Source organism: Lepisosteus oculatus, chromosome 16 (genome assembly GCF_040954835.1).
Source record: "Lepisosteus oculatus isolate fLepOcu1 chromosome 16, fLepOcu1.hap2, whole genome shotgun sequence".
NCBI lineage: Eukaryota > Metazoa > Chordata > Actinopteri > Semionotiformes > Lepisosteidae > Lepisosteus > Lepisosteus oculatus.
The window spans coordinates 12,098,867-12,125,257 of NC_090711.1; the positions used below are offsets into that span (position 1 = coordinate 12,098,867).

At 44.3% G+C, this 26,391-nt stretch overlaps 1 protein-coding gene across 1 annotated transcript; it reads left to right on the forward strand.

Moving 5' to 3' along the window:
- Positions 1-256: 256 nt before the first annotated feature.
- Positions 257-22,669, forward strand: ptpn1 (protein tyrosine phosphatase non-receptor type 1). Its single transcript, XM_015364601.2, has 9 exons — positions 257-520; positions 10,796-10,886; positions 12,654-12,754; positions 15,223-15,321; positions 16,425-16,562; positions 18,759-18,968; positions 20,994-21,155; positions 21,530-21,732; positions 22,293-22,669. The coding sequence occupies exons 1-9, from the start codon at positions 452-454 to the stop codon at positions 22,543-22,545; spliced, it is 1,326 nt and encodes a 441-aa protein (XP_015220087.1). The 5' UTR covers positions 257-451; the 3' UTR covers positions 22,546-22,669.
- The last annotated feature ends 3,722 nt before the right edge of the window (positions 22,670-26,391 follow it).

Here is a 26,391-nt window from a genome sequence, read left to right on the forward strand (position 1 = left end):
GTATCATCTTCGTTTCTGTTATGTTTCCACCAACTTGACAGCTACAACAGTATTAATTATAGCTGCAAATCCGTATTGTTTCTAATATATAAACTACAAGTCCCAGAAAAACTAGAGCCCTCACTCCTCGCCTCCTGTTTGGCCCGCTGGGAACCCCGCCCCTCCGGGAAACGCTGATTGGCTCCCCCACTCACAGTTCCGCGCTTCCTGCGACACGATTGGCCATGTAGCGGCGGTGTGGGCGTGTCCCGTGAATGCGGAGGGACAGTCTCGGTGCGGGGAGGCGCAAGCGGCGTGTTTCCGGTTAGAACAGGCCAGGAAACAACTGAAAAGAATACATTAAATCTATATGCTGGACAAGAAAAAGGAGCGATCGGGGTTTGTAATTAGTTAGGCATCGGCTGTCAATTTAATCGTTTTTTACCGGGAGGGAGCTGGGAGAGAGGGCGGTATGAGCACGGCAGTGGAAGCCGAGTTTCGGGAAATCGATGAGTCCGGGAGCTGGAGCGCCATTTACCAGGTAGGTGTTGGGGCAAACCGAGGTAGCGATAGGGGTGTAGAAGGCAGCGACAGGAGTAATTCGAGCAGGCTCGTTGCTAATCTGCCGCGATAGATTAAAGAAGGAGGGGATATCCCGGGTTTTGGCGCTGGCTTGGAGCTCAAAGTAATCTCGGATGTGCCGCGTTAGCCGGAGCGAACTGGTCCAACTAACACGGTGATCCCCAGCTACGTTGGTCCGGAGGCGAAGAGACTTTAAATAACTGGGAAGCCACGACAACGTGGATAGCCGAAAAGGGCTGATATTTGCTGATTTTGCCACTGGACGTGTAGTCGATTCGGAGAACGCGCGATTTAAAAGGATAAAATGCTTAATCCCTTCCCCTCTGCTTAAAAGTGATTTTCTTTAGTTTTCCAATGTGCTCGAGTTCGTGGAAGATGTCCACATGCCCACGAAGTACACTGCTTTCGCTACAGTACGTGACTTCTTGGCTTTCACACACGTGTGTCAGATTGTAAGTGGTCTTTTCACACCTGGAAATGAGCATTATTTATACATGCGCTGAACAAGGCACGCTGTGATGAGCTGCGCTGACACAACACATGTATTTGTAATGTGGCCGGAAAACCCCCTCTCTACATGAACTCCCTGAATTTAATTTACTGCAGCGCGACACGGTGTCTTTTTTCTGAGAAATGTAATTTAATATGTAAATTAAAGTCGCCCACTGCGGGGGGGTAAAACAAACTCCGATAATTTAGTTTTCAAACCTAGAAAGGTGTCGGCAACCTATATGTAAAAAACTATATTAGTCTTCTGTTTCGGTAATGTTATGTTTTAAGATTATTCCGAGTGTTGTTTCTTTGCACCCCAAAACACGATTTCGACCTTACTTTTTAACGTTAACGGTAGCGGCAGTTTCAGGAAATAAAACTGTATTGTACTACACATACAGCACGCCGGGGCCCTAGCAGAAGATATCGGTATTAATAACTCGTTAACTTAAGACTGAGGATCCCCACTTCCAAATGTAAAAATTGCCATGTGTATTTGGAGCATCATAGTTCCCTTTGCGGTTCGAAGGCTTTGCAAGTCGTTGATAATGTAGATCGGTTTATTGTGCAATCAGTCGTTCTGATGCGAGCCTGTTCTGTGATATGCGGAAAAGAGGAAATGGCTAATGACTGTTAATTGCTAAGCAAGTATTAGCCCAAACCCAAAATATTTTATTCATCACTCGGGACTTGAGTCACTAGCCAAAAGTGTTTTGTTTTTTTTACTACAAATTTAATAATCAGTACAACAAAGTGAAAAGTAGTATCATTATTCGTCACCTGTTATCTGGGCTCCTAGTATCATTTTAACTCAAGGGAACAGTTCTGAATTTTTTTTTTTACCTGCTCCTTATCAAGCTAACAAAAGCGGAGGTGTGAAATAAAACCTCAAAGTATGACGCATTGGTGCTCCTCTTCAAGCAGCGTTTACAACACAGGACTGTACTATAGAAGACGCTGAGCAGTATCTGTAAACCTTTTAGCATTGCGGTCATGTAAAACATCAAGACATGCGTGAATGACTTCCACTGCCTTTCTGCCATCTAACTCCTGCTATTGCCTTGTGCAGGTGTGTTATGTCTGTTTGTGAAAAGGGTATTGTGCTCACATATAGTGCATACCCGCACCTGAAAGAGCCCAAGACAGGACTCATTAGTTGGCAGTCAGGGCACAGAGTGTCAGTTTATCAAACTTGCAATTCTGACATGTTCTTGAATGGTTGTGGACAGTGGCAGCACAGTGGTTAGCAGTGTTGGGGAGCTCTGGGTTCATGTCTGGACCTGGAGTGCTATCTGTGTGGAGTTTGTATGTTCTCTCCGCGTTTCTGGTTTCCTCCCACAGCTTAAAACATACTGGTAACAGGCCTCTGGGTGTGAGTGTGCGTGTCTGTGTCTGTGCGTGCCCTCAGATGGATTGGCGTCCTGTTCAGAGTGTTGCTTGCTGGGATAGGCTCCAGCTCCCCAGCGACTCTATATTGGAAGAAGTGGTTAGGAAATGGATGGATTTAGACAGGTCTAAGGGAAAGGGAGAAATGCCAGTAGCTTCCCTAAATCTTGGCTGTAATCTGAGATCAATAGGCTTTCAGTTCTCTTCCCTGTCCAAGATTCCTCGCTGTCACCTTTGGAAATCTCTCCCAGCTTTGTCTGGAGCACAGACCACTGTTCACTGTAAAGGTCAGGCGGGAAATGAGAGCTTGCATTGCAATCTGCGTTAGTCCAGCACAGGAACAATGTTCAATAGAAAAGGACCTGAAATGTATTCACTCAACTTTCCTGTGAGTTTAAAAATCTTCTGTGCATTTGACCCACATGTTCATCTTTTTATGTGAATGTATATAATTTTAATGCTAGAAATCTTTAGGATGTCAACTGAAGGAAACTTAACGATCATTTACAAGTTCTCACAGCTGCTTAGAGTTACTTTTATGGATGTATCAGTGGTTAACATGCAGAGAATAGCACAATGTGTTACAATCTCCTAAAGTGTTTACTAACAGTTTTCCCCTCAACAGAAAATGTTAACAAAACAGACTTTTTTTAACATAAAACATTCCTGTTTGGTTCTAGATTATCATCAACACAATTTGGGTAAAAAAACTCACCAGATGCTGAATATTTTTAAATAATGAAACATTGTGGGGTAAATATTTACAACAGGGATAACAGTTTATACTTTCTTTTTCAACATGTCGTTTATAAGACTAAGGTAGTTTTTCATAACTACCTCAGAAAGCATCATATTTCAAAAATACATGTCATTTCAGGTAATGTTCTTTTAGTGAATTGACAGTCTTGACTTCAGGTGTGCAGGAGGTAACTGCAGATTAAACGTTCTTCGAGTTTTTTTTTAATATATTAATTTTGAATAAAACTGAGGTGTTGCAGGTTTGCTTAACCAGTATATTTGATTAACTGCAGTGCAAAGTAGCAGACATCGGAGGTGGTAAACTGATCTTTCATGTTAGTGTCCCGTTCAATGGTGTACTGGCTGGAACTGGTTTATCCAGGTACGATGTCTGTAAGCCCTATTCTGTGTCCTTTTTACTAGCACTATACACTGCTCATTGTAAGAAAAAATCCTCAACTCATCTGGCCAAGTAAACTTCGTCTCAGATAGCACTGGCTAATATTTTAATGCCTTTATCATGAGGAAGCAAAGCTTGCTCTCAGACTGTGAAATGAAGAAACCTGAAATTTCAATCTTTTTACTTGTCTTCATCTTTCCAGTCCAATGCAGTAGTGTTTTGACCTGCGAATAAATAGATCCCCGCAGAGCTTAAAACATTTTTGAGTGGGCAGCAGCATCAGAAGCATGTGTTGGCTGCAAAGGAACAAGTTAAGGTTAATTCCATGCTGAAAAATAGAGAGCAGTCACAACATTTCAGACAAAGCAAAACAGCGTTTCTCCTTTCTGTTTTTTTCAGCGTGGAATTAACCTTTACTGCTGGCATTGCTGTCTTGGCAGGTCTGGGGTACCGGGTTAAATTCTGGACCTGGGGTTTTATATTTGTGGAGTTTTCTGTGTCTGTGTAGGTTTCCTCCCACAGGCCAAAGACAAACTAGTAGGTTAAATGGTTTTGGGAAACTGGTCCTGGTGTAAGTGTGTTTGTGCCTGCCCTGCAATAGACTGGCATCCCATCCAGGGCGTACCCCGCCTTGCACCTGGTGTTGCCAGGAGAGGCTCCGCCTTCCCTGCGCCCCTGAATTGGAAGAAGCCGTCTTTAGGAAATGGATAAGTGGCTTGAACCTGAAACGCAGCTCGGAAACAGGGCGTACTTCTCCCTAATGAAGCAACTCGTGTTAAAGCTCATCTGACACGGCAAAAACAGTTTTCGCACGCAGACCAGTACAACAAACTGGTAATAAATAACTGATTTTTCATCAGCTTTCACACACAGGGCGTGTTCTTTGATGAAGAACGGGTTTTGAGCCCAAAGAACGACTCATTGGAAAATATTTGTGCCACATACTTAAAATAGTTTTCTTTTCTTCTAAAATAGGAATTACACCAAAACAAACCCGTGAAATGTTAACTCTCACTCTGCTTCCTCACTTTGTGTTCTGGACCTCAGGTCTCATAGGTGGAAATTCTTGAACACATTTCTGTAAATATCATTATTCTAATCTTAAGTCGGATACTAATTTCACGTATGTATGCAGTGTATACAGGCAACTGTTCGCTGCAGTTAGTGTACTAGTGTCGGAGTAAGTATTGCTGAATGTTGTCCACAATAAACATATTTTTTTCACTTAAGATTTCGAATGAGCTGTTGATTCTGCCAGGCAGACTTCAGTCTTTAACAACAGCACAAAAGGCCATCCTGACAGGCCAATGGGTCAGTAACCTTTTAATGTTGGACAGAATATTTTTTCTGCCTTTAAGACTGTATTAGGACACATAAGGGAGCATTTGAAATAATCTGGCCAAATATATGCGCGAATACTTATGCTTGGATATAAATTTGCAAGTAACCTGTGCACCTAAAATTCTTGCTTTATCCAAAAGCTTTACTGTGTTCCAGGCTCTGCTATCGGAACCATACCCGAGAAATGATTAGGTTCTGCAGGGGGTGCTTAGTGTTGGATATTTCTGAGGATTGACTGGCATCACTTATCTGGTCTGACCTACCCTCATTTTCTCCTCTTCCCACTTAATTCTCAACATAATTCTTTTCTTTCAGCTAAGAATGTCATTTCCCACATAAAATGGATTTAAATGTTTTCTAATCAGAGTTCTCTCTCTTTTTTTTTGTAGGGATGCAAAGTGGCTATCGCACAGAGCAATGTAACCACAAAATAATGCTGGCTCCTACCCAAATAATGGGAATGGTCTAGTATCTGTATTTTAAAAAACATGGTGTCAGGCAGCCACCAGTACTTTAAGCCCCTTTTCAAAAATCACCCAACTATTAGACACAAACTAAACCACTGATTGACCATGTGTCCGTCTTCGTTAAAGTAGTCCTCTTCAAGTAAACTAAGAACGGCCTGTGTTATGCCCTGGAGAGTAGACCATGTTGTTTAACAGTCCACGTGAAAAATCAAGCCTTGTTTTCTTTTGAACACAACTGGGCAAAAGAGCTCCATGTTTCAAAAATAAGAGCATGAGGTGGAATTGTTTGTCTGATCCTTTTTTCGCCCTTCAGTGCGCTGCTGAATGATACTGCTTAGGAAAGACCAGGTTGCTGGCAGTTTCTGATTAATAAATGATGCATCCTTTACCCTGCAATAAGAATTGCCGAAGGGCACAAAAAATGAAAGAATTGTCAGTGCAGTTCTGGGACCCTTGTGCTGATTTTTATCCACTCTGTCACACTGGAATAAACTCATCGGTAGAAGTCCGTTGCCATACTCTGTAGTATTATTCAGTCATGAAGGACCCGGTTTCATTATCTCCAGGGGATGGTTCCTAAAGTCTACCAAACGCATCTGCAATAATGGAGCGATATTGACTGGAAAATGTGCTTTGTCTGCTGGAAATCATTGAAGTAGGTTCCCTATCCTGAAACCCTGTGATTGGGATAGCTGTGACTCTCTCCTTAGTCTGCAGTGTAGCCCAAATGTTTTTTTGTTGAGAATTTTTAGGATTAAAAAAAATAGAATAATGGGAAAATGTCATTGGCGGGAAAACATCTTCTGAAGCTGATTGGTTGGTTGGTGGGTGAGATTCAGGCAGTCATCATACAGTTAGCCCTTACATGAGCTTTGGGCATGTCGTGGGGTGGGGGTATGTTGTCAGTGCGTGGAGGACTTCTTCCTTTTCAGGCATTGTGTGTAGAGCTGGGCAGGTTTGATTCTTGTTAGTGAATCAAACGATTCCATTCAGTTCAGTTTATTGTCATATGCACAAGTGCAATGAAACGCGTTCTTGCATGTATGCTCCAATACAAAGAATAGAAACGTTAAGAAAACAAAAAACATTAGAGACAGAGCAGCAGCAACAACAAGTTTAGTAACTTGCATTTTAGGAATAAAAAAAACGTCAGTGTGAGCTAGTGGTAGAGTTCAGTAATCTGACAGTTTTGGGGGAAGAAACTGTCTCTGAACCCGAACCAGTGTCTGCCTCTGAACCAGTTAAGCGAGTCAGTTCGGAGGATTCGTTCGAACTGGTTCACCTCATTACCCAGTCGCCTCCGAATCGGTGCAAGACTCGGCGCTGAGGAATACCACTGGAGGTCATTAAATGAACCTTCGTTTGATTCACTGAAACGATTCGTCTTTAAAAAAAAGGAGGAATCCTATGTGCACAGCTCTGCCGCTGTGACGGAAGGCCCCGGAAACTCCGGTGTCATATCCACTTCAGTCTACCCTGGAAATCTGTGTCCCTCCTTCGTAGTGCGCTCGCCCTCCACAAAACTTTCCAGGACACTTCATGGCAGAGGCTGCATGTCTGTGCCTTATTGCGATGTGGATCGAAAGGGAGCCTGTTGTTTGTGTGTGTTAATCTCTGTTTCTCGGTGTATTTGAATGCATGTGCTAGAAATGAGAGCAATTAAAAAAAAAACATTTCACCCGCGACCGCTTGAATGAAAGTCTTAAGTTATCTTACCACAAGACAGGGAAACTCGAAAGAAAGCACACAGAGCCTCCTTACATGTTTCATATAAGTCATTTTCTAATAAAAATAACCAAAGCAACATGCATCTCTGAGATACTGAATTGAGTTTGAGGTTCTGGGTCTGCACATTGGTCTCTGTTGTTAGAGCAAATTACACGTCAGATTAATGAATTTTCCAGACATTCCTCTCATAACAGTATTATCCATCCTTTCTGAATGTGTGTTATTGCGTTCTCGCAGTCATTCTTACAATGGAGGCGTTGTCATGCCTCCTAAACTGAGACGAAACGGCGATGGAGAATTACAGATGGAAGAATGTTCTTTTTTTAGGAATCACTTATTTGCTCCTGATGTTAGTTTTTTTCATACGATGCAGTGGGGGAAAAAAGCACCCCGCAATTTATTTTCTGCTGTTCATAAAAGCTGAAATTAATATCTGTAAAGGTTCAAACGCAAAAGCAGTATTCTGAAAATGTGTAAAGGGAGTTAGGGTGTTTTTCACTTGGTGAGGTGACGGCTGAGTGATGTAATTATGAAGGAAACTTTGTGGGAGTTGGGATGATTTTACTAGACATTGATGTGTAAACCCTCACATCTTCCATCTTGGTCTCTGTAACTCTCTGGGCTTCTGCAGAGTTGAGCTCTGACACTCGTAATCTCTTTCAGGTGAAAAAATAAACACAAAAAAAAACATTACAGTTTAGAAAATAAACAGCCATCATACCGAGTAATGACATCTGTAAATCCCCATGTCTCCAAAAACTTGATGAAACCACGGTGTTTTTTTTTCAGATTGTGAATTAAGGCAGGTGTCACGAACGCTTCACCATATTCTTCAGTTTATTAGTCTGCGGAGTCTGTTTAAACCTGATAAGTTAGAAGATCTTGAACAGAAGAAATAGTACTAAGAAAAACCCTTCAGTGTGCACATTCAGAAGTAAACGGGCGGCGAACTTTGGTGTTAAAATTTATCTGTCATTTTGGAACCCACTGAGCACTAGAGATAGTATAGCTGAATACTAAGAGTGAGTCTGCCCTACCCATGGTTCCTTTGAGAGAAAATGGCCTCCCATTATATAATACATGTGTATATGAAACGCAGAGCAGACGTTGGTGCTGGTGTGATACAGCTGCATCCCTATGTGTTTCAGATTACACACGGTTTTGTGGCGAGTAAGCCGTGATGGGGGGATAAATGTTGTGATAATCACATGCCCCCCTCCTCCGACCTTCAGACCTCATCCTTTCCTCCATTGTCCATTCTCTCACGTCCACAATGGACAAGCGCGTGACGAGCTGGTGTCTTTGTCACCCGGCGCCCCCACCCCCATGGCTTGCTTGCTCAAGGCCCAGATACGACCTGAAAGGCAGTGACTTCCCCTCTCAGACCGCTGACCAGTATCTCATAAGATAAGGCCGGGGGTCAGTCTTGTCCTTACAACCCCAAATAGGTGACCTGTGTTTTCTGTGTGTTAATATGAAATCGGTGCTCATTTTATTCTGTGGTGTGTGTGTGAAGAATATCCATTGTTGTCTTGGTCATGTACACGCGGCTTTGATTTCTTAACCCCTGCTGGCCTGTCGTCTAGCAGGATGGCTCTGAGCTTTGCCAGTTCATTCCTGTTACTCCATCTTTATCTTAATGTTACCTTAACACTGGGGAGATAAGAAAGTTTAGCCTTTTGCTGCTTTGGGTAAGTACTGGATTGCAATTTGAAAAAACACAGTGCACACGTCACCAGGTCTGTCATCATGACCTGCAGTGAAAGTTGAAGAGCCGTTAGTGACAGAAGGGTGGCATCAATTATGATTTCATCATTGATACTCTCTATCTCACAACATGAGATGTACTTATTTATCAGTAAACCACTACCTGTGTGCTATTAATGTGAGAAACAAGAACAGTGGCTGAAAATGGGGTTTGAAACACACTTTCTACATAGTTCAAGTAGGCACCTGTGTCAGCATGCGTAGGCTGCAAAGGAACAAGTACAAGTTTATTTCACGCTGCAAAGAGCTTCCACAGCCGAAACGTTGTGTTTCTTTCCTTCTACATTTTCTACATACAGAGGAAAGAGGGCACCTCTCTACTGGCCATCAGCAGATAAGCCTGAGTAGTAGATGATCCTGATTATCTGCTCATAGCTATATTCCTCTGACCCAGTACCGTTAGATTCTCTAACCCACTGCCATCTGTAACACTGGTTTAGTACTGATGGAGTACACATGAAAATATTTTTTGTAAAGATGTCATTCTTACTCTGTACAGAACTGCACCACAGTACCAGTGTTGCCAGACTGAGAGAAATGGGTCCTTTCACCTCCCAGGATATGGCCTTAGTTATATCCCATCTTATTGGCATCTGCACCTCTGACATACTGTTGTTTCTAGTGATTGTAAAAATCTGTTTGATGAACAGAATTCAAGTTTAAAAACCGCGGTCATGTGATTGTCTTTTTCCAAGTAAAAAAGCAAGTATAAGGTGAAACTGCTTTCGGTCTCATGTCTTTTATAAAGAGACCGCAAATGAGGAATTTAGTTTTCTTTGTTTCATAGTTAATTTCTGTAGGATTTCTGTGGTTTTTGCACTAAATTAAATGTGTCTTTTACTTTTAGTTTAAAAAGTTAACACCTGAAGTTGCTCTTTAATAGCTCCTAGGGCACATGGAGGTATATTTCACATGTTCTGTCTATCAAGGCAGTAGAATTTTTTGTGTACTCCTCCTCTTTGCTACTTCACAGAGGCAGAAGCAAGCAAACTAGTTTACATAGTGGAGCCAAATTCAGTAATTGTTTAGCTATGAATGTTGTTGATGTACATTACCCCACCCCCTCAAAAACTGGGAAGAAAAAGGTTCTGCTCACTTTACTTTTTATCAGTCTTTTTCAAAGTATCAAACAGTTCCATTTCTGTCGTGTGTTTCACAGCTTTATACATGTATGCAAATCATTTTGTGGAAAAGTTTTTAAAACGTTTTCCGAGAATGACGGTATCTCAGTGCTTGGCACTTTTTTTTCTCCTGTTAATTTTGTGCTTGAGACAAGGCACTCAAGTCTCCCGTGTAGCAGCATAGTAGCGATGTCAGAATTTGACTGGTGTTCTCCTAGAGCGGTGCTATCTCACAGCAGTCCCAGGGTTTGAGGCTCTGCTGCTGGTCTCCGTGTGTAGTGCTTCTATGCAAGGGAAAATGTTAGTAATGCTGTGAGTGGGTTTTTGCCGTTTGTGTGCCCAGCAGCTGCTCGGCCTTGCCCAGCTGTGTGTCTTGGACCAGTGATTGTCATGAAGAGAAGTCGCACACCCCTGCAGCTGAGCCCCACACTTCAGAGTATGAGAAGCAGCCAGAGTTCTCAGAACTGACTCTACTGTTAACCACAAAACAAGAAGCCAGTGCAAATTACAGCAAAGTGTGTGGTGCGTGAAAAGATGGTGTCGAAAAGGAACTTCGCTACTGAGCTGTGTGTGTTCAAATACACGTTTTCTTTGAAGGTTAGAATGTGTCTAACCTTCGTTGGGCGTGAGGAACTGTGGTCAGATGAAATGCCAGAGAACCCTGGCATGCCATGCGTGAGGTCCCCAGTTCGGTGGAAGTCGTCAAACTCTTAAGGAGTAGTTCCCTTTTCAGCACAGTGCCTCTTCCCCAGAAGAGATCACAAGCACCATCACGTGTGTTGTTTGTTTTGCAGGAGATCCGCCAGCAGTCCAGTGAACTCCCCTGCAAACTAGCCAAGCTCCCCGAGAACAAGACCAGGAATCGCTACCGAGATGTCAGCCCCTGTGAGTAACCCGTGCCAGTGAATCGATGAGTAGGGTTCGGCGCCCGCCGCAAGTCAAATCGCAAAGAGTCGCGAGCCAAAATCGCGCCGGAGAATTCAGACTCGGTACCGTTCCCAGGATCAGGTGAGGTTCGCGTTAAACGCGGCCGGTTACCGTGTAGCCTGATTCACCACAACCGTGCACCTTTTGTTACGCCCCGATGAGCTCCAGCACCGCCACATTAGCTCCACCAATTACCAGTGTGCATTCCACACGTGCTGGAGACTCACTGGGGCCATCCTCTATGAGATCAATCCAGGCCTATCAGGCCAATTAGGGAACCTCGCACAGTATTTAAGCCCAGAGGAATGGTTTAGATATTGAGTCACTAACCCTGCCTTGAGTTTGTCTCAGTTTCAGGTTCTCAGTAGTATTTCCCAGTGTTTTTTAATCCTCAGTTTCCAGTTCCTCAGTCATCATTGCCACTAATCACCTCTTCATCACCTCAGACCTCAGCCTCTGCTCTGCCTGCTTCAGCTGCGCAGCTACTGCCTCAGCTGTTTTTCCTCTGTCTCAGCTCCGTTTGTCCTCTTCAGTGCGGTCGTTGAATAAATTATCTCGGCTGCCGCATACCTTGGCTCATTGACTCGAATTTTCGCCGAGCCTGTTTCAACACTTTGTCGGGCCCGGCGGAACACCCGTGAGATCAAAACGAAGAAGGCGATCCTGGCAAAACATGTCCTTTTCTTGTGGCAGAGTGTGTTGCTGCTTCTTGTTTTGTGTCTAATTTAAAAGTGTCCTTCACTTGTTCCTGTCAAATGGGTATCAAACCACTATTGCTGAAAGCCTCACTGAAAACTGGAGCATGCGGATTTTCCAATGGTAAAAGAAGAGTGAACACATTTTTACATGTCAAAAGGTCATCCATCTGAGTGATAGGATAAGGGCAGATGGGCCAGACCATCACCCTGATTGACAGGTGACAAAGTGTTAGTAAGATAACGACAGCAGTAACACAAACATAGCAGTTGCAAGAAGAAGCATTTTCTGTCAGGACCACAAATGCCTCTAAATGTATTCAGAGCTCGAGTTCGATCTTTAAAATGTCCGGTGGACTGTCAGTACTGTCAGTCGGAAAGTCGAATGTCTTACTTTTTTTTGTCACCAGTTGCGATCATGTTTGTAAACCACACGCTGAGTGAGTAAGCAGGACTCAGAAAGTTGTCTTCTTCCTCCAGGGAACAGGAAACATGTCTATGTAGTCAGGTGATCTACAGGCCCGGGACAGCCATGAATAAAACGAGTCCTAGTCAGTAGACAAGTTAAAAAAAAAAGGGAGATTTCTCAATTTTTTTTCATTGTAGCTAGGAAGTGTATTGTGGTTGTGGTTTCCTTTTCTTGAAATCAGATTTTTTTTCTGTAAAACTCTGGTATTCTTAAAATGGTTTATCATTAACTTGGTGAACTAGTCGTGTAGTTCGCTAATTAGCTTAATTATTCAGGGCACAACATTCACTGTCGTGGTGGAACATGAGTGTGCACAAGGCCGCCGTGCCTTGAAGTTCGCAATCTGAGATTTGACCCTTTTGTAGGAAGGGTGACAACGCCTTTTGGAATTTTTTTCCATTTTTTTCTGTTGTGGTAAAGCGCAGAAGAGCATAGGGTGTTCTTGATCAGACCCTCTTTAAGAGGCGTGGCCTATATCCACTATGGAGTTCAACAGGGGCGTTGGGATAGGTCTCTGAGAAAAGGACACTCTCACATTCGCTTTCTTTTTCCCCTGTGCAGTTGACCACAGCAGGATCTGCCTGCAGCTCGGAACCAATGACTACATCAACGCCAGCCTCATTTCAGTGGAGGAGGCACAAAGGAGCTACATTCTCACACAGGTTAGTGCCAGTGCACAAACTACATTAAGCATAGAAGGCTTGTGTCGGTCTTCAAGCATGGAACTGCATTGGGCCTGCCTCTGAGTTTTGAGTAAGATCTGTGAGCTCAGCATGTTGCAAAGCAATGAGCACAGCCTGCTCTCTGTCACTGATGCACAGATCTCACAATTAAATATGAAACTATCGCTGCAGTAAGTGTTAAAATAAAAGCCCAGTTTTATCAGCCTCGCATCCCCATACTGTTTATCTCTGTAGCCGTTCAGCTTAATGCAGACACAGTTTGTTTGTGTGTCAAATAAACGCATTACTGTTGCAGCTTGACCATGACCTCATTTTAGGTCGCTTCCAGGAATGCGCTGGCTGTCCGATCTCTGCAAGTGTGTGCTTCCGCAAACTGGATCTTTCCAAGAATTAGCCAATATTGTGTATGAGTTCTGCTCTGCGTCACCCTCACCCCCCCCCAACTCCTAACTCCTTCAGGATATCTTGAGAAATGTTTTCTGATTCCTGCCTGCTGAGACTCCCAAGTCCAGACCTGCTCTATTGAGAAACTGGGTGTTGGTTTATAATCTCACTAACACCTTGCTTCACCTGTGTACCAATGTATGTGTTCTGTATTCAAGAGTGATTGCCTTTTCCTATGTGTAAAAACCTTTGAGAATTTAAGAATGGCTCCTTACAAGAGGAGGCCCTTCAGCCCATTTAGAAATTAGCTGTTAATTCATCCAAGTATCTCATCCAGCTGTTGCTTGAACAAAGCCAGGATATTGGCTTCAACAACATGGTGTTCCATACTCCCACACCCCTTGGGGTAAAGAAGTGCCTTTTGGTCCCAGACGTGACTGAACATCTGCTGGTTCATGCTTCAGCGATCATTCTGAAGAAGTCCAGGGAGTTGTCTTTATGAGCACGTTGGTGGATTTTGATGCTTACCAGTGCAGTGAGGGGTTTGAATTTTTTTTTGTATTTAACAATTAATTTAGGCCAGCAGATTTAAGCTTTTGAAAATGCTCTCAAAATTCCAATTTTAGTAAAAGGGAAATTCAAATTAGGCGAGTATCAAGTTTTAAACAATTGTCATATTCAGAAAAACGGAAAAGAAAAATTGCTAAGTTACTTAAAATGTTGCAGCAGCAGGTAGTGAATCTGATGTCTCATAATTAAAATAGCTCTTTAGATAGTTGGGAAGTCCTTGTAGGATGTCCTCTCACGCCTTGCTATACAGTTATGTATTTTTCTTATTATTTTGTTGTTTGTATTCTTCTTCCATGGTGTCATTACTGGTGTGCACATATGCAAGCCTATTGGCATCATTATAGCTTGTCCTGTCAAAAAGATAATAAAATGGATTTCAACCATAAATTGGTTTGTTGAGCGAGTTGAACTCATTCTGTTCCACTATTACACAGTGGAAACTGTGCAGATGTAAAACTGTTTTGAGGATTAAGGATTTAACTAACTGTACACAACTTCTTGTGTATGGTTGACTTTGTGGGCGGCTTGGTGGCTCTGTGGCTAAGGATCTGCGCCTGTGGCTGGAAGGTTGCCGGTTCGTATCCTACTCCGTTGGGCTCCTGAGCGAGGCCCTTCACCCCAACTGCTCCAGGGGCGCCGTATAAATGGGTGACCCCAAGCTCTGACCCCCAGCTCCTCTCCCTGTCTGTGTGTCTCATGGAGAGCAAGCTGGGGTATGTGAAAAGACAAATTTCTAATACAAGAAATTGTATAGGGCTACTAAAGTGATCTTCTTTTTGTCTAGTGTATTTGTTTAATCTTTGAATTGGCAGTTGTTGTTATTTGCCAGACTGATTTGGTGTCGGTTCTCGTCTCCGTTCTGTGACAACCCCTGGACCCACACAGGGAGAGTGGGGCAGCCCGATGGGGCCTCCCCATCTGCCGGCCTGTTGTCTTCACGATAACCCCAGTCACAGAGGTCTTCAGCTTGTGACACCTGGACATGACAACATGGAAGAGATCTTTCTTGTAGTCTTAGTTGATTCTTGATTTCAGTTCATCCACCCATTCATTTCCTAACTGCTTTTTCCAGTACGGGGCCAGAGGGGAGCAATCACCTGTTGTGGCAAGCAATGAGCAGGATACACCCCAGACAGGACAGCAGTTCATCAAAGAGCACACACAGACACACACTCACACCCACACCAGAGCCAATTTTCCCAGCAGCCATTACCTACCAATACGCCTTTGGACTGTGGGAGGAAACTGGAGCACCCAGAACCCACACCTAGCTAGGGGAGAACATGCAGACTCCACACAGACAGCACCCCAGGTCCGGAATCAAACCCAGGGCCCCAGTGCTGCGAGGCAGCGATGCTAAGCACTGCCTTACCCTGGTTCCAGTTTATTCCACGTTCAGTTTTCCCCTTTCCCAGGCTGAAAGGAAAGGGCTGGTTTCATCGCAGAGCAGAAAGAATTAAACCACATTGTTGCTGGTGATGTTCTCCTGGCAGGGCCCATTGCCTAACACCTGCGGCCACTTCTGGGAGATGGTGTGGGAGCAGCGGACCCGCGGAGTGGTGATGCTGAACCGTGTCATCGAGAAGGGCTCTGTGAGTACGGCTCCTCTCTCGAGCAGCAGCTCGGCGCCGAGTCTCGCACCCAGCTGTGGGCTTCTTCCTCCCCTCATTTTATACCAGTTCCTTCTTTTAGATCCTGTCATGTTGTGTTTCTGCAGAGCCCCTGCTGTTACCACCTGAATAACAAAAGTTCCCGTTTGTTTTGTTTAAGTGAAGACTGTGTTCATTGACGCTAGGGTTTTCTTTTTTTACTGTTTGGCAACTGTGCCCGTACTTGGTTAGAATCTTTCCAAAGTGAACTTGAGCCAAGAGATTTTGTGTTTTTCTGTTGCAAAATATGAGAGGAGAAAATATATCCTCTTTTGGAAATGCACGGTAGCTTCCTTTGCTAGAACCTAGACCTAGAAAATAATCATGAGACATTAAGGCCCGCAGTTGAGACAAATGTGTGGTTTCTGCACAGTTTAGTTCGTTACTTCACATGGTGTTTTTGCCTAAAAAGGACTTTGCCTCAGTGAAAACAACTAATATTATGTGGACACATTTTGGTGTTGTCTTTGTTAACAGTGTCGACATTAGATGTGCACAGAAAGAATGGGAGGGTGTAACTTTTGTCCAGAGTTGTGGGTGGTTGTTCTAACCTCTAACTGATGCTGGCTGTGATAAGTCGAAGAATTCATGGCTTGAAAAACATGCATCTTGCAGCTTGTTTTCACAGCATTGCACAGCAGTGCCTGGGTCTGTATCGCCCGCTGTGAGTGAAGAAGGTGGGCAAGGCGCCCAATCCACAAGAGTTTCATTAGACTTGCGCTTTGCCCACAGGAGAAATCGGGCCCGTTCTGTCTCCCATGCGCTCTGAGAAAGTCCTTTGCAGGCTGCTTTAATCAAATGAAATGACAGACAAGCACAGTCTTGCACAGGAAGCATGATAAACCGTACAGGAGGTTTTTAATGGCTTAAGAGGACTAAAGAATTTTAACTGTTCCTTCAGGAACTCCACAGGTGTGAGCTACATGCAGCGGCAATGGGTAAACTCTGCTAAAATGTAGGCTGAGGTGAAACAGTCCTGACGCTTTCGGTTTCCTGTGGGAGTCTGCTGAGCTGTAACGTGTGTTTTTTTTTTTCCTTGGGCGCAGGTGAAGTGTGCCCAGTACTGGCCCCAGCGGGAAGAGAAGGACATGGTGTTTGAGGACACCAACTTCAAGCTCACCCTCATCTCGGAGGATGTCAAGTCCTACTACACCGTGCGCCAGCTGGAGCTCGAGAACCTCTCGGTACCTCATCCTCGCCCTGGGCCTGGGATTGACGGGGGAAGCTGTACACCTGCCGCCCTTATCGGGGCGTCCAGTGCTGGTCCTGGTGTCTTTTAGTTCTTGTTCCATTGGTTCACCCACCCATTATCAGAACAAGGTTTGCGGGCACCTAGGGTCCATCCTTGAAGCACAGAGCGTAAGGTAGGACTTTGCCCCGGGCAGGATGCCAGTCCGGCCGCAGGGCACAAGCACACCGAGTCAGTTCGGACACAGCAGTTATCCTCTCCAGAGTGTCCTTATAGAAGAGAGGAAATATTAATGCATAGGGAAAACCCATGCAAGGGCAAGGATCAAGGATCCCAACATGCAGGCTCCCCACAGAAGGTGCCCTCAGTCTGCGCTTGAATCGGGACCCAGGATCCGTGAGGCAGCAGCAATAGCGGATTAACTAACCGGGCTGTGCCATCCACCGGCGTGGAAATGGAATCCATTGAGCATCAAAAGAAACTACCCCGCTCACCACCGCAGCAGATACAGTTGTTTTGAGGCTAGTAGTTTTTGTGGCAGGCTTACTGAGATTTTATTGAACAGACATGATGTAAGGAAATGCATTATGTTGAAAAACATTTGTCACCAACAGGGGGTCCACTGACTGCGAGTCGCAGGCTAGTAGCAGGTGGAGTCGATGTTAGAAGCAATGCCAGCTGTACGTCCGAGATAGATGTGTTGCACCAAGTTGCTTATACTGTCTTTTGGGGTTCAGGCCCTTTTCTCTTGTGCCTGGGCAAGTATGTGCCTCACTGGTCTCTGAACCCTAGTTGTCCTGCATTGTCCCAGCCGAATGCTCAGATAATCAGTGGGGCTTGAGTTGGGCACCCATGGCCTAGTAGTGTCATTACTGTCTCGCAAGACAGCTGTTGCTACACGAGCAGCATGAGGATATGTTGTTCTGCTGCAGTGCTGTGATGTCAGGAGAGGCACCCAGTGAGACCCCAGGAGTTGAATTGGATGATGCAGTTAGAAAGTGGATGGGTGGATCCCAGAAAGGTTAGGGTGGCTGAACTGTAAGGCTGAAACTTGTCTGATTGAGCACGTAATCAGATTGATTTGGCAAAGAAATTCGACTTATCTTTTGTAAGCCAGTTCAAAGGGTGTATGATGCAAGATGAGATCAAACAGAGAACTATTCTTTTCACAGGGGAGTTGCCTTCCCACAGTGAATTTAACATGTGAGATTGCACGTGCACTGAAGTCTCAAAGAGAGCTGGGCAAGAACTACTTATAACGCAGTGCCATTGAAGAGAAAATGAAAGATTGTGTAAAAATAACATGCATTGTAGACCAGTACTGCTTTCTGGTTGTTGGACAGAATTCTTCCCATTGACAAAAGCTACTCAACCAATAAGCTTTCTTTTATAGGTACATTCGAGTACCCAGTCTATGCTAGCTATTTATTTCAATTCTAGGGGGACAATCTCTGAATATCTTATTTATTTGAAAACCGTTAAATACTTAACGCTGTTTTCCACATACTAGCTGTGGCAGAAATGAGATCAGTGTTTTGCCAAAAGACTAATAATCTCTCCTTTCATCTTTGGATGACTTTCACAATAAATTTAAGGGCTTCTCGTGCCAAGAATAAGTGGGATCTGGCCTAGGGTCATGCAACTTGTCCACATATTGGCAAGACACTTCCTGAAAGATGGGTGTCCTATTCAGGTTGCTAGGAGACACGACTATGGCCAGGCCTGTAGAGAAGATGATAGCCGATACAGTCTTAAGTATCATCTTGGAGACTGCCTGGAGAAGCTTGCAACAGATGAGAAACTTTTTCCCTAAACGTCTTGTTTAACCAGTGCCCTGGTTTTATCTGACTCTCTTCAACAGCCCTGATGTTAAATCTCCATCCAGTTTCATACACCTCGCAGTTGACGGAATGTTATCTTAAAATCACAGTTTTCGCAACAAATTAAATCAAAATAAAATAATTCCTAATATATTTTGAGTTCTGATACAATATTTTAAACCGCTACACTGGGGGAGCCATGACTATGAACGACTGGTTTCTCGCAGTAAGAGTTGCCCTTGTAGACAGAGTGCTGCCCTATGCTGACAGCAGAGGTGAGCTGTATCCTGGGGGCTACCCCCAGAACGTCATGAGCTTGTGGTCTGACTGCTCTTCCTGTTTATGTACTCCCCCACCCACTCCTATCCCAGACACAGGAAACCAGGGAAATCCTTCATTTCCACTACACCACCTGGCCTGATTTTGGGGTGCCGGAGTCGCCCGCCTCTTTCCTCAACTTCCTGTTCAAAGTTCGGGAGTCGGGGTGCCTGAACTCGGACCAGGGCCCAGTGGTGGTGCACTGCAGTGCAGGCATTGGGCGTTCCGGAACCTTCTGCCTCGCGGATACCTGCCTCCTCCTGGTGAGAGATGCCGTACAGTAGTATTAACAATAAAGTGTGTTCTGTTCCATAAATTAACTAAAGGAAACATCTAGAAAATGATTTTCAGTTCGATTTATAAATTAAGGCCTTGTCATAGTCTGTACTTACTGTTACACTGTGTGTTGTCATTGTGAAGGGAATGTGTTCAGTACAAAACATGTTGTTGTTCATGTTGCTGAGGGAGGAGTTTTGTTGTGAGGAAGTTTGACTCTCACTCAGTTTAGTCAGGTAGACCTTGCCTTTTAGAGTTGAGTCTGCTGTCTTTACAGTGTGGTCCATGCCTTTTCCGTCTCCATGTGCTTTTTTTGGGAAGAGTAAGAAAGCCAACAATCATTCAGTTAAAAAAAAATAGTTGATGCTCTGGGGACAAATTAAACACAAACTGATAGGCTGGAGTTTTTTTGGCAAGCAGACAACATGGTTTGCCAGCTGTTCTTCATAGGTTCTTGGGATTGGTCTTTTGAAAGAAAGGGAATTCCTGATTTTCTACGTTGCTGTCTATAGCTTTTCATACTGTAGGATCTTTTTGAGGTGGTTGTTTGAGAGTGATTCTCTTTTGAAGAAGGAGCTCCAGAGAGCTCTGTTCATTTCCTATGAATTCTTAGAAGGTCTACGCTAGGCCTGAACAAGCTTGTAGAAAATGCGATGATGAATGTAATGAGCTGGCAGAGAGCTTCAGAGTTAGACAGATTGCGAATCTCCCTTAACACTTTCTCATCTTGTGTTTTTCCATTGCAAGTAGCACTTGCATTCCAGTTCTGTAGTGCTTCCTGTGAACAGTGAGCTATTATATTTTGCAAATGAGGAATTCTTTTAACCCGTCTTGCTTGTTTGGTTGGTATTAGATAAATAATTCAGATATCTCTAAGTTCATGAATGGGTTCCTGTGGAAACAGAAATATGGCTTGGGAAACATCTACCTTTTGACAATTGGGCTTGATCTGCATCAAGCTCTTCTATGTTCAGGATGTTGGAAAGATGTTTTGCGGTAGACCAGTAGGTGGCAGTCTTCCCTCCGAACCAGAGCTATGTGCAGCAGTGCTATCTCCCACTGCCTTCTGCCAGGGCTAGGGCTTGGGCTGTGCCCACCTGCTGTAAAGACAGCACTCACATGACAAAAACCGCGCTCCACGCGTCTGTTCATGTGCCTGAAATGACATTAAGCAGCCACCTTACACCTCATTACCGACATGCATGAAGTGAGTTTCACTTTCTTCAGGGCAACACCAGCAGTTTTTAAATGATAAATTGTTGTTCTGTTAACATTCTTTTCTTCCAATACTGTGCCAATTTGTAAATGTTGAAACAGCCGATCCCCTGGTGGTGAATGAGGTAGGAGGACCCACCCATCAGCTGAGACATTAAACCAAGATCCCCATGACTGCTTGGCCGTTAAAGATCCTGTGGCACCATTGTAAGAATAGGGAATAAGATTCATGTAAACTCCAGTGTCCTGGCTAAATTCCACTCCTGGATTGCACACTCTGGCTAAATTTGACTAAATGACTAAATGCACTTAAGTGATGGGCAAAATGGGTCTTCTGCATTAAAAAAGGTTTGATTAAAAAAAAAATTCTATATAAATGCAATAAATCATTAACATAAGATGGAATATGGTCCCCCAATGTCCAGCCAGGAATTTGTGCTTACACCAGATTTCATTGCTCTGTGGTACAGATTTCACTGTGCTGTTGAATAGGCCCAGTATATTCCCAAGGGTAGCTAAATTAATCCACAGTGCAGATACCATGGCTGCTGGACTGTGTTGCTTGTTAAGGGCACTTCAGAAAGTCCTGATTTTGAGGTTGGCTCTGTTTATTGTTAGTTTTTTTTTATGGTGGATCTAATTCTTTGATACTAGAGTGCACTGAACCTATGGAACCTCATAAACACATCTCACTTCTACTCCCCAGGGTCCAAAAAGTGATGTAATGCTTTCTGTTTCGGATTGGAAACAGCGGTACCCGCTCCCCAGTCATTCTGATCTCTTGTGTCCTCTTTAAGATGTCTCTGCGCAAGGACCCGTCCTCTGTCCATATACGCGACGTCCTGCTGGAGATGCGCCGGTACCGAATGGGGCTGATCCAGACCGCCGACCAGCTCCGCTTCTCCTACCTCGCTGTCATCGAAGGTGCCAAGTGCATCATGGGAGACGCGTCAGTCCAGGTTGGCAGCACTAGAGGTTTTGCATATCTGTACATCCAAGTCAGTACCAAATTGTGTGATTTAAATAGTATGTGTATTTTTAGAGCTATAAGAGGATCATAGACCTACTTTCACTTCCTGTACCTCACCAACAAATAAGTTAAACATGAACGTCTTGAGTCCTGTCCCTGATCTGGACAATTATAACAATCTCTGATTTTATTTTCCTTAAAAAGTTTAGAACGCTAATTAACAGCAGCAATTTTGTTCTTGAAAGCGAGGCAACATGTAAGAGTTACCTTGCTGCGCTATTAACCAGTTAGGCCAGCTTTGCCAACAAGATAAACAGAAAATCACATCTATTCTGCCTCTGTGGTTGTGCTCCCTTTCTTAAGGAATCGTGGAAGGAGCTCTCAAATGAGGAGGACGCTCCCCCAGAGTTCAGTCCCCCTCCTCCCCGACCCCCCAAACGCATCGGAGTGGACGCCCCCAACGGCAAGACCGAGCCCCTTTCCTTCTTCCCCTCCGAAACCAAACCGGAAGTTCCCAAGAGGGAGGAGCTCATTGAGAGACAGCACAATGACTTCCATGTGGAAAGGTGAGCAGAGCAAACTGTCCCCAGACGCCGTCCTTCCTCTAGATCCATCCATTTTCCGGGCACTTCATTCGGATAAATGTAGACGTCCACAAATAAAGCAAATATAGATAGATTTGTTTTAAGGGGTTTCTTAAGAACCTCCCTTGTGGCTTAACCGCTACAGGTGAATTGAAGTGTAGCATTTACCTGGCTTATGCATGGAAGCTCTTGAGCTCTAGTAAGGGAGGGAAAACTGAGGAAGGCCAGGTTGTGCTGTCCCAGCACGAGATTCATCCAGGACACTGGGGTTGACAGCCGTGCTCTCACAGTAGTGCTGTGGGATCTTCGATGATTGAAGACTGCTACCTCACCTCCTACAGCAGTTTTCCCAGGTGCCGCTGGGTCATTGGTTGATTCAACTGCTGGCTTTTCCAAATTGGGACAGTATTGAAAGTTTAAACGGCGGTTTTAGTGAAACTCGCTTCAGGTGTGTGCCTGGTGGGCTCAGGCGAGCAATGGCCGGGCACGCCAACAGATGTGGGGAGCGCAGTGGGTGTCATGTCCGTGTCGTCTGTGTGCAGCTGCTGGGTGGAGCCCGAGCTCCGGCAGAGGGCAGTGGGAGACGGCGCCGCCCCCTCCGCGGTCCACCAGACAGATGGCCAGGCCGGCACCTGGGACCAGAAGGCCGAGAGACCGCAGGCCAAGGAGGTGGGCGCAGCGGAAGAGGATGGGGACAGCCCGCTGGGGGCCTGGAAACCTCTGCTGGCCAACGTGTGCCTGTGCACGGCGCTGGCCCTGGGGGTGTACGTCTGTTACCGGGCCTGCTTCCACTGACCTCTCCTGTCTCTCTTCGCGCCGTCGCCAAGGCCAGCCAGCCACGTTGCCATGGAAACCATCCTCCATCCAGCTGGAGAGCTGTGAGCAGGAGCACTGCCGACTGGGGGGTGGGGGGTGGGTTGGGTTGGGGGGGGGGGGGGGGACTCAAGTTGTATTTTCTTTCAAGTGCAAAAGGCAGAGGAGTTGAAGCGAAGAGGGAGGCAGGGGGCTTCGCGCCAGCTGTCTCTCCCCAAGAACTCCTCACATTCTAAGCTCAGGGCCTCGATTTATCAGGTGTCACACCCGAACCGTTAAAACAGCAGTTCGCAAAAAAAAAACAAACATTTTTCCATCGCTTTATGTAAGGGAATTTGTGTATATGTGTATATATATAATATTGTCATTTTATAATTTTTATGATGTAGAAACCATAACCCCCTACCACACGCACCTTTCGGCTGTTACCCGTTACACAAATGTGCTCTTATGTTGTGTTTTCCTTTCCACTTGTTAGTTTGCCTTTCCAGACCTTTTTTTTAAAAAAAATACTTTTTTGTGAGTCGTGCCTGTGTCAGGGTTAGGAGGTAGGCATGGAGCTGTTTTGTCTGTATGCCTGCAAAATAAAAACCAGTTGTACTCCTGTTTTTTTTTTTTTAGGTTGATGGTTCTTTTTTTAAGGGGGTTCAGTGTTCTACCAGAGAATAAGCTGAGGCCAAAAGAAACAATGTTTTGTGTGACAGAAGACTGAAAGATGGGAGGTTGCTAGTGTTCTCAGACCCACTGGAGGGCCATGTTGTAGTCAGATGAAGCAGCAGCGCAGTGCTTTGTCGCGGGCGAATTTCGCTAGGTGTAATCAAATCGTCCCATGAACGAGCTGAAGAACATGCGTCAGGAAAGCGTTTTGGCCAGGTTGCTCTCCGCAGTATAAACTGGAGTTGACGCACTTTAGGGCAGTCCTGGCTGATGTCGTGTGCCTTTGTACAGACGTTGCTTAATTCATGTCTTATAAGGTGATATGACACCCTGCTAAAAGTTCTAAAAATCGGTTCGCCCAGCTTCAGCATTTTTAACAAACTGCTTGACCGCGCACCTTTGACCTTTTTCAAGAAATTGGAACAACGGGGGGCATTTTTGGCCATTCTTGGTAGCTGTGTTGGTCCACACGCATTTTGTTTTTGGCTCCGTTTTCATTTCCTTGCAGAGCTAACCTTCCAGCCTGCTCTGCCTGTCTGAGTTGCGTTTTCTCATTTTGCCATCTGTAAACATGCTCTGTTACTCCTCCTCATTCCCAGTAGCATTTAATGGGAATATATTCTCCCCCACATACACACACACGCACAAAAAGCAGTGTCGATCTCTTCTTCCTCAGACCCCACCAGCAACATCATTAATCGCACGTATTTGCCGAGACAGAGTTGACATGGCTGACTTCTTGGCCAGTCGCTTGCTTGGTCACCGGGGAAAAGGAGCATTTTGAAGGTGTAGCTGATGGCCGGAAATGCCTGTGCTCGTTGTTCAGAGTCAAAACCTTGGGAGAAAAGAGCAGGGAGCAAGAGGCCAACTCGGAGAGCATCCGAAGCCCTAACTCTGAAGTGTAGCCAGGCCTCTTGGCGAGGTCCACCATGTCCTGCACCATGAAGTATTTTTGGCAGGAAACTCCCAAAGACTCTTGCCACACTCTGCATCCTTCTCTACACCAGCAATACAAGCCATCGCCCTGTGACGACTTGCTCAGGGCCTGGTCTGTACTGGCAAGCCGGACAAGAGCACTGGGAACATGCAGCTGACTGGCAAGCCAATGGAATTGAAGAAATGAAATTTCGGTACAAGAGATAGGGGTGTGGGGTGATGGGAGTCACATAAAAGGAAAAGGATACTATCCAAACAAATTCTTGGCGGATTCCGTGCCAAACAGATGGGTTTTTGCCATGGTAGCACATCGGGTCCTTTGTGGACAAGGGCCATTCCCCTGGACTGGGGAGATTTTTACTGGAACGGTGCGGTTCACGCTGGTAAAATCATATTTACACGAATTCCAGAGAGCTCATTGTTCGGCACCTGATTTGACCTTGAATCTGCGTTGACTTCTAGGCATCTCGAACAAAAGATAAATGCAGCAGCAACTCATTTCCCCCCCAAGAGTTTCTTAAACGCGTACCTTTTCCTGGAATGTGAAATGAGTTATTCCCACTTCCCCAAATCAATTATTTTTACATGTTTGTTGGAGTGCATTTGTTAGGCATGATATTATCAGGGCATTCACAGTTCCCCAAATCTCTGTGAGTTTCCTGTTATCAGTTCATGCTCTTGGCATGGTCATTTTTATTATATTTTTTACAATTGTTTATAACTACTGCTTTGTTCTTTATTTTGGCATCTCAAAATGTACAGGATTTCATTTTCAGGCTGAATTCTAAACATAGGCTGTGGTAATAAAATTATGTCTCTGGAAATGCAACTCTGCTGTAGTATTTGTGTTTATTCACTTAGGAATGACAATATTTTGCTGTCCTTTGGAAATTAGAATTTCAATCTTGTTTATATCATGTAGTTACTGACATGCTGTCTTTAAACCCTGTATAAAGTGCAGAAAATTATTTTATTAAACTAAATAGGTTGCTTCTTATATTTAATTTATTCTAAAATGTATTGTACTCTTCATTATTAATGGAAGTTAATGTTTTTGAGACTTAAGGTACAGAGTACTGCACACTATATCACTAAGCTAAATCTGCTTGCTTGGAAGATGAAAGTTGGTCTTTACCTCAAGTGATGTCACTCTTGGGATCCTGTTGAAAATGTTCAGTCAAAGCTGACTGAATTTGTGCGTTCTCATTTCATCTAGATGCATTTAGGGTGGTTTCTTGTAGCTGTTTGGATTGCACTTGAATCACAGTAAGTCATTATACACCCCATAGAGAATAGTTACATTTAAGCCAATGTAATCTTTCCCCTCAGATCTTGGGTCTTGAAGACTTCCTGGCCTGTGACTCAGGGAAGTGCAAGAGCTCATCTGCAGTCTGTGATTTTTATTACAGAGTTAAATAGAATATTATCAGCTACGGTATACAGTAAATGCTAGTGTTCACTTTAGACCTACAACTCCAGTATCCATGTTTGTGTAAATGTACAGTGATTTGAAATTTACTCATGTCCAGTGTGTGGATCATGATTTGAGGTGAGTATCTGCACAATTTTGTTTTACAAAAGATGGCATTTGTTTCAAGTCCTAACAAAACGGCAAGGATTTTTCACTTTTCAGCCAATCCTAAATTCTGCCAGGTTGCTGATTACAGAGATGGCCGGACAGGCGATGTGCAGTTCGTGCTGGTCGGATTTCATACCCAGGTAGTGAAATCCCATGCAGTTCAGAACCGATGGCTTCTGCTCAGCTCGAAAAGACAGCAGGTGAGTCTTAAACATATCCACGTGTGCGCTTATATTCAAGAATAGTGAACTGTCTGGGTATGTCGCTCTAAGATGAATCCCATCAAGCCCTGTGAAGTGATCTTTGTTTAGATGTGGCAGTGACAGAAAAGATCTCATCTTAACGGTTTTCAAGCTAAAATGAGCACTGTTGGAGACTCTTCAGAAGGTAAATCTGAGATATTTGCAAAAGAGCTCAATATCCCTCATGAATCTGCTTTAAAAAAGTGGCATCAAAAATAGAAACTGAAAAACCTCGGAAGGCTGCAATGGACGTTTTGGTAAAGAGTGATGTATGAAACTCAGTTGAGAAATATATTCACATATATATGGTAATAATGTATTGGGTTAATTATAGATTAGTGTCTCCTGTACTGTTTTGCATTATATATGTTGTTTAGAAGCTGCATTTTTGTTTGCCGATAAAAAAAATTAAAT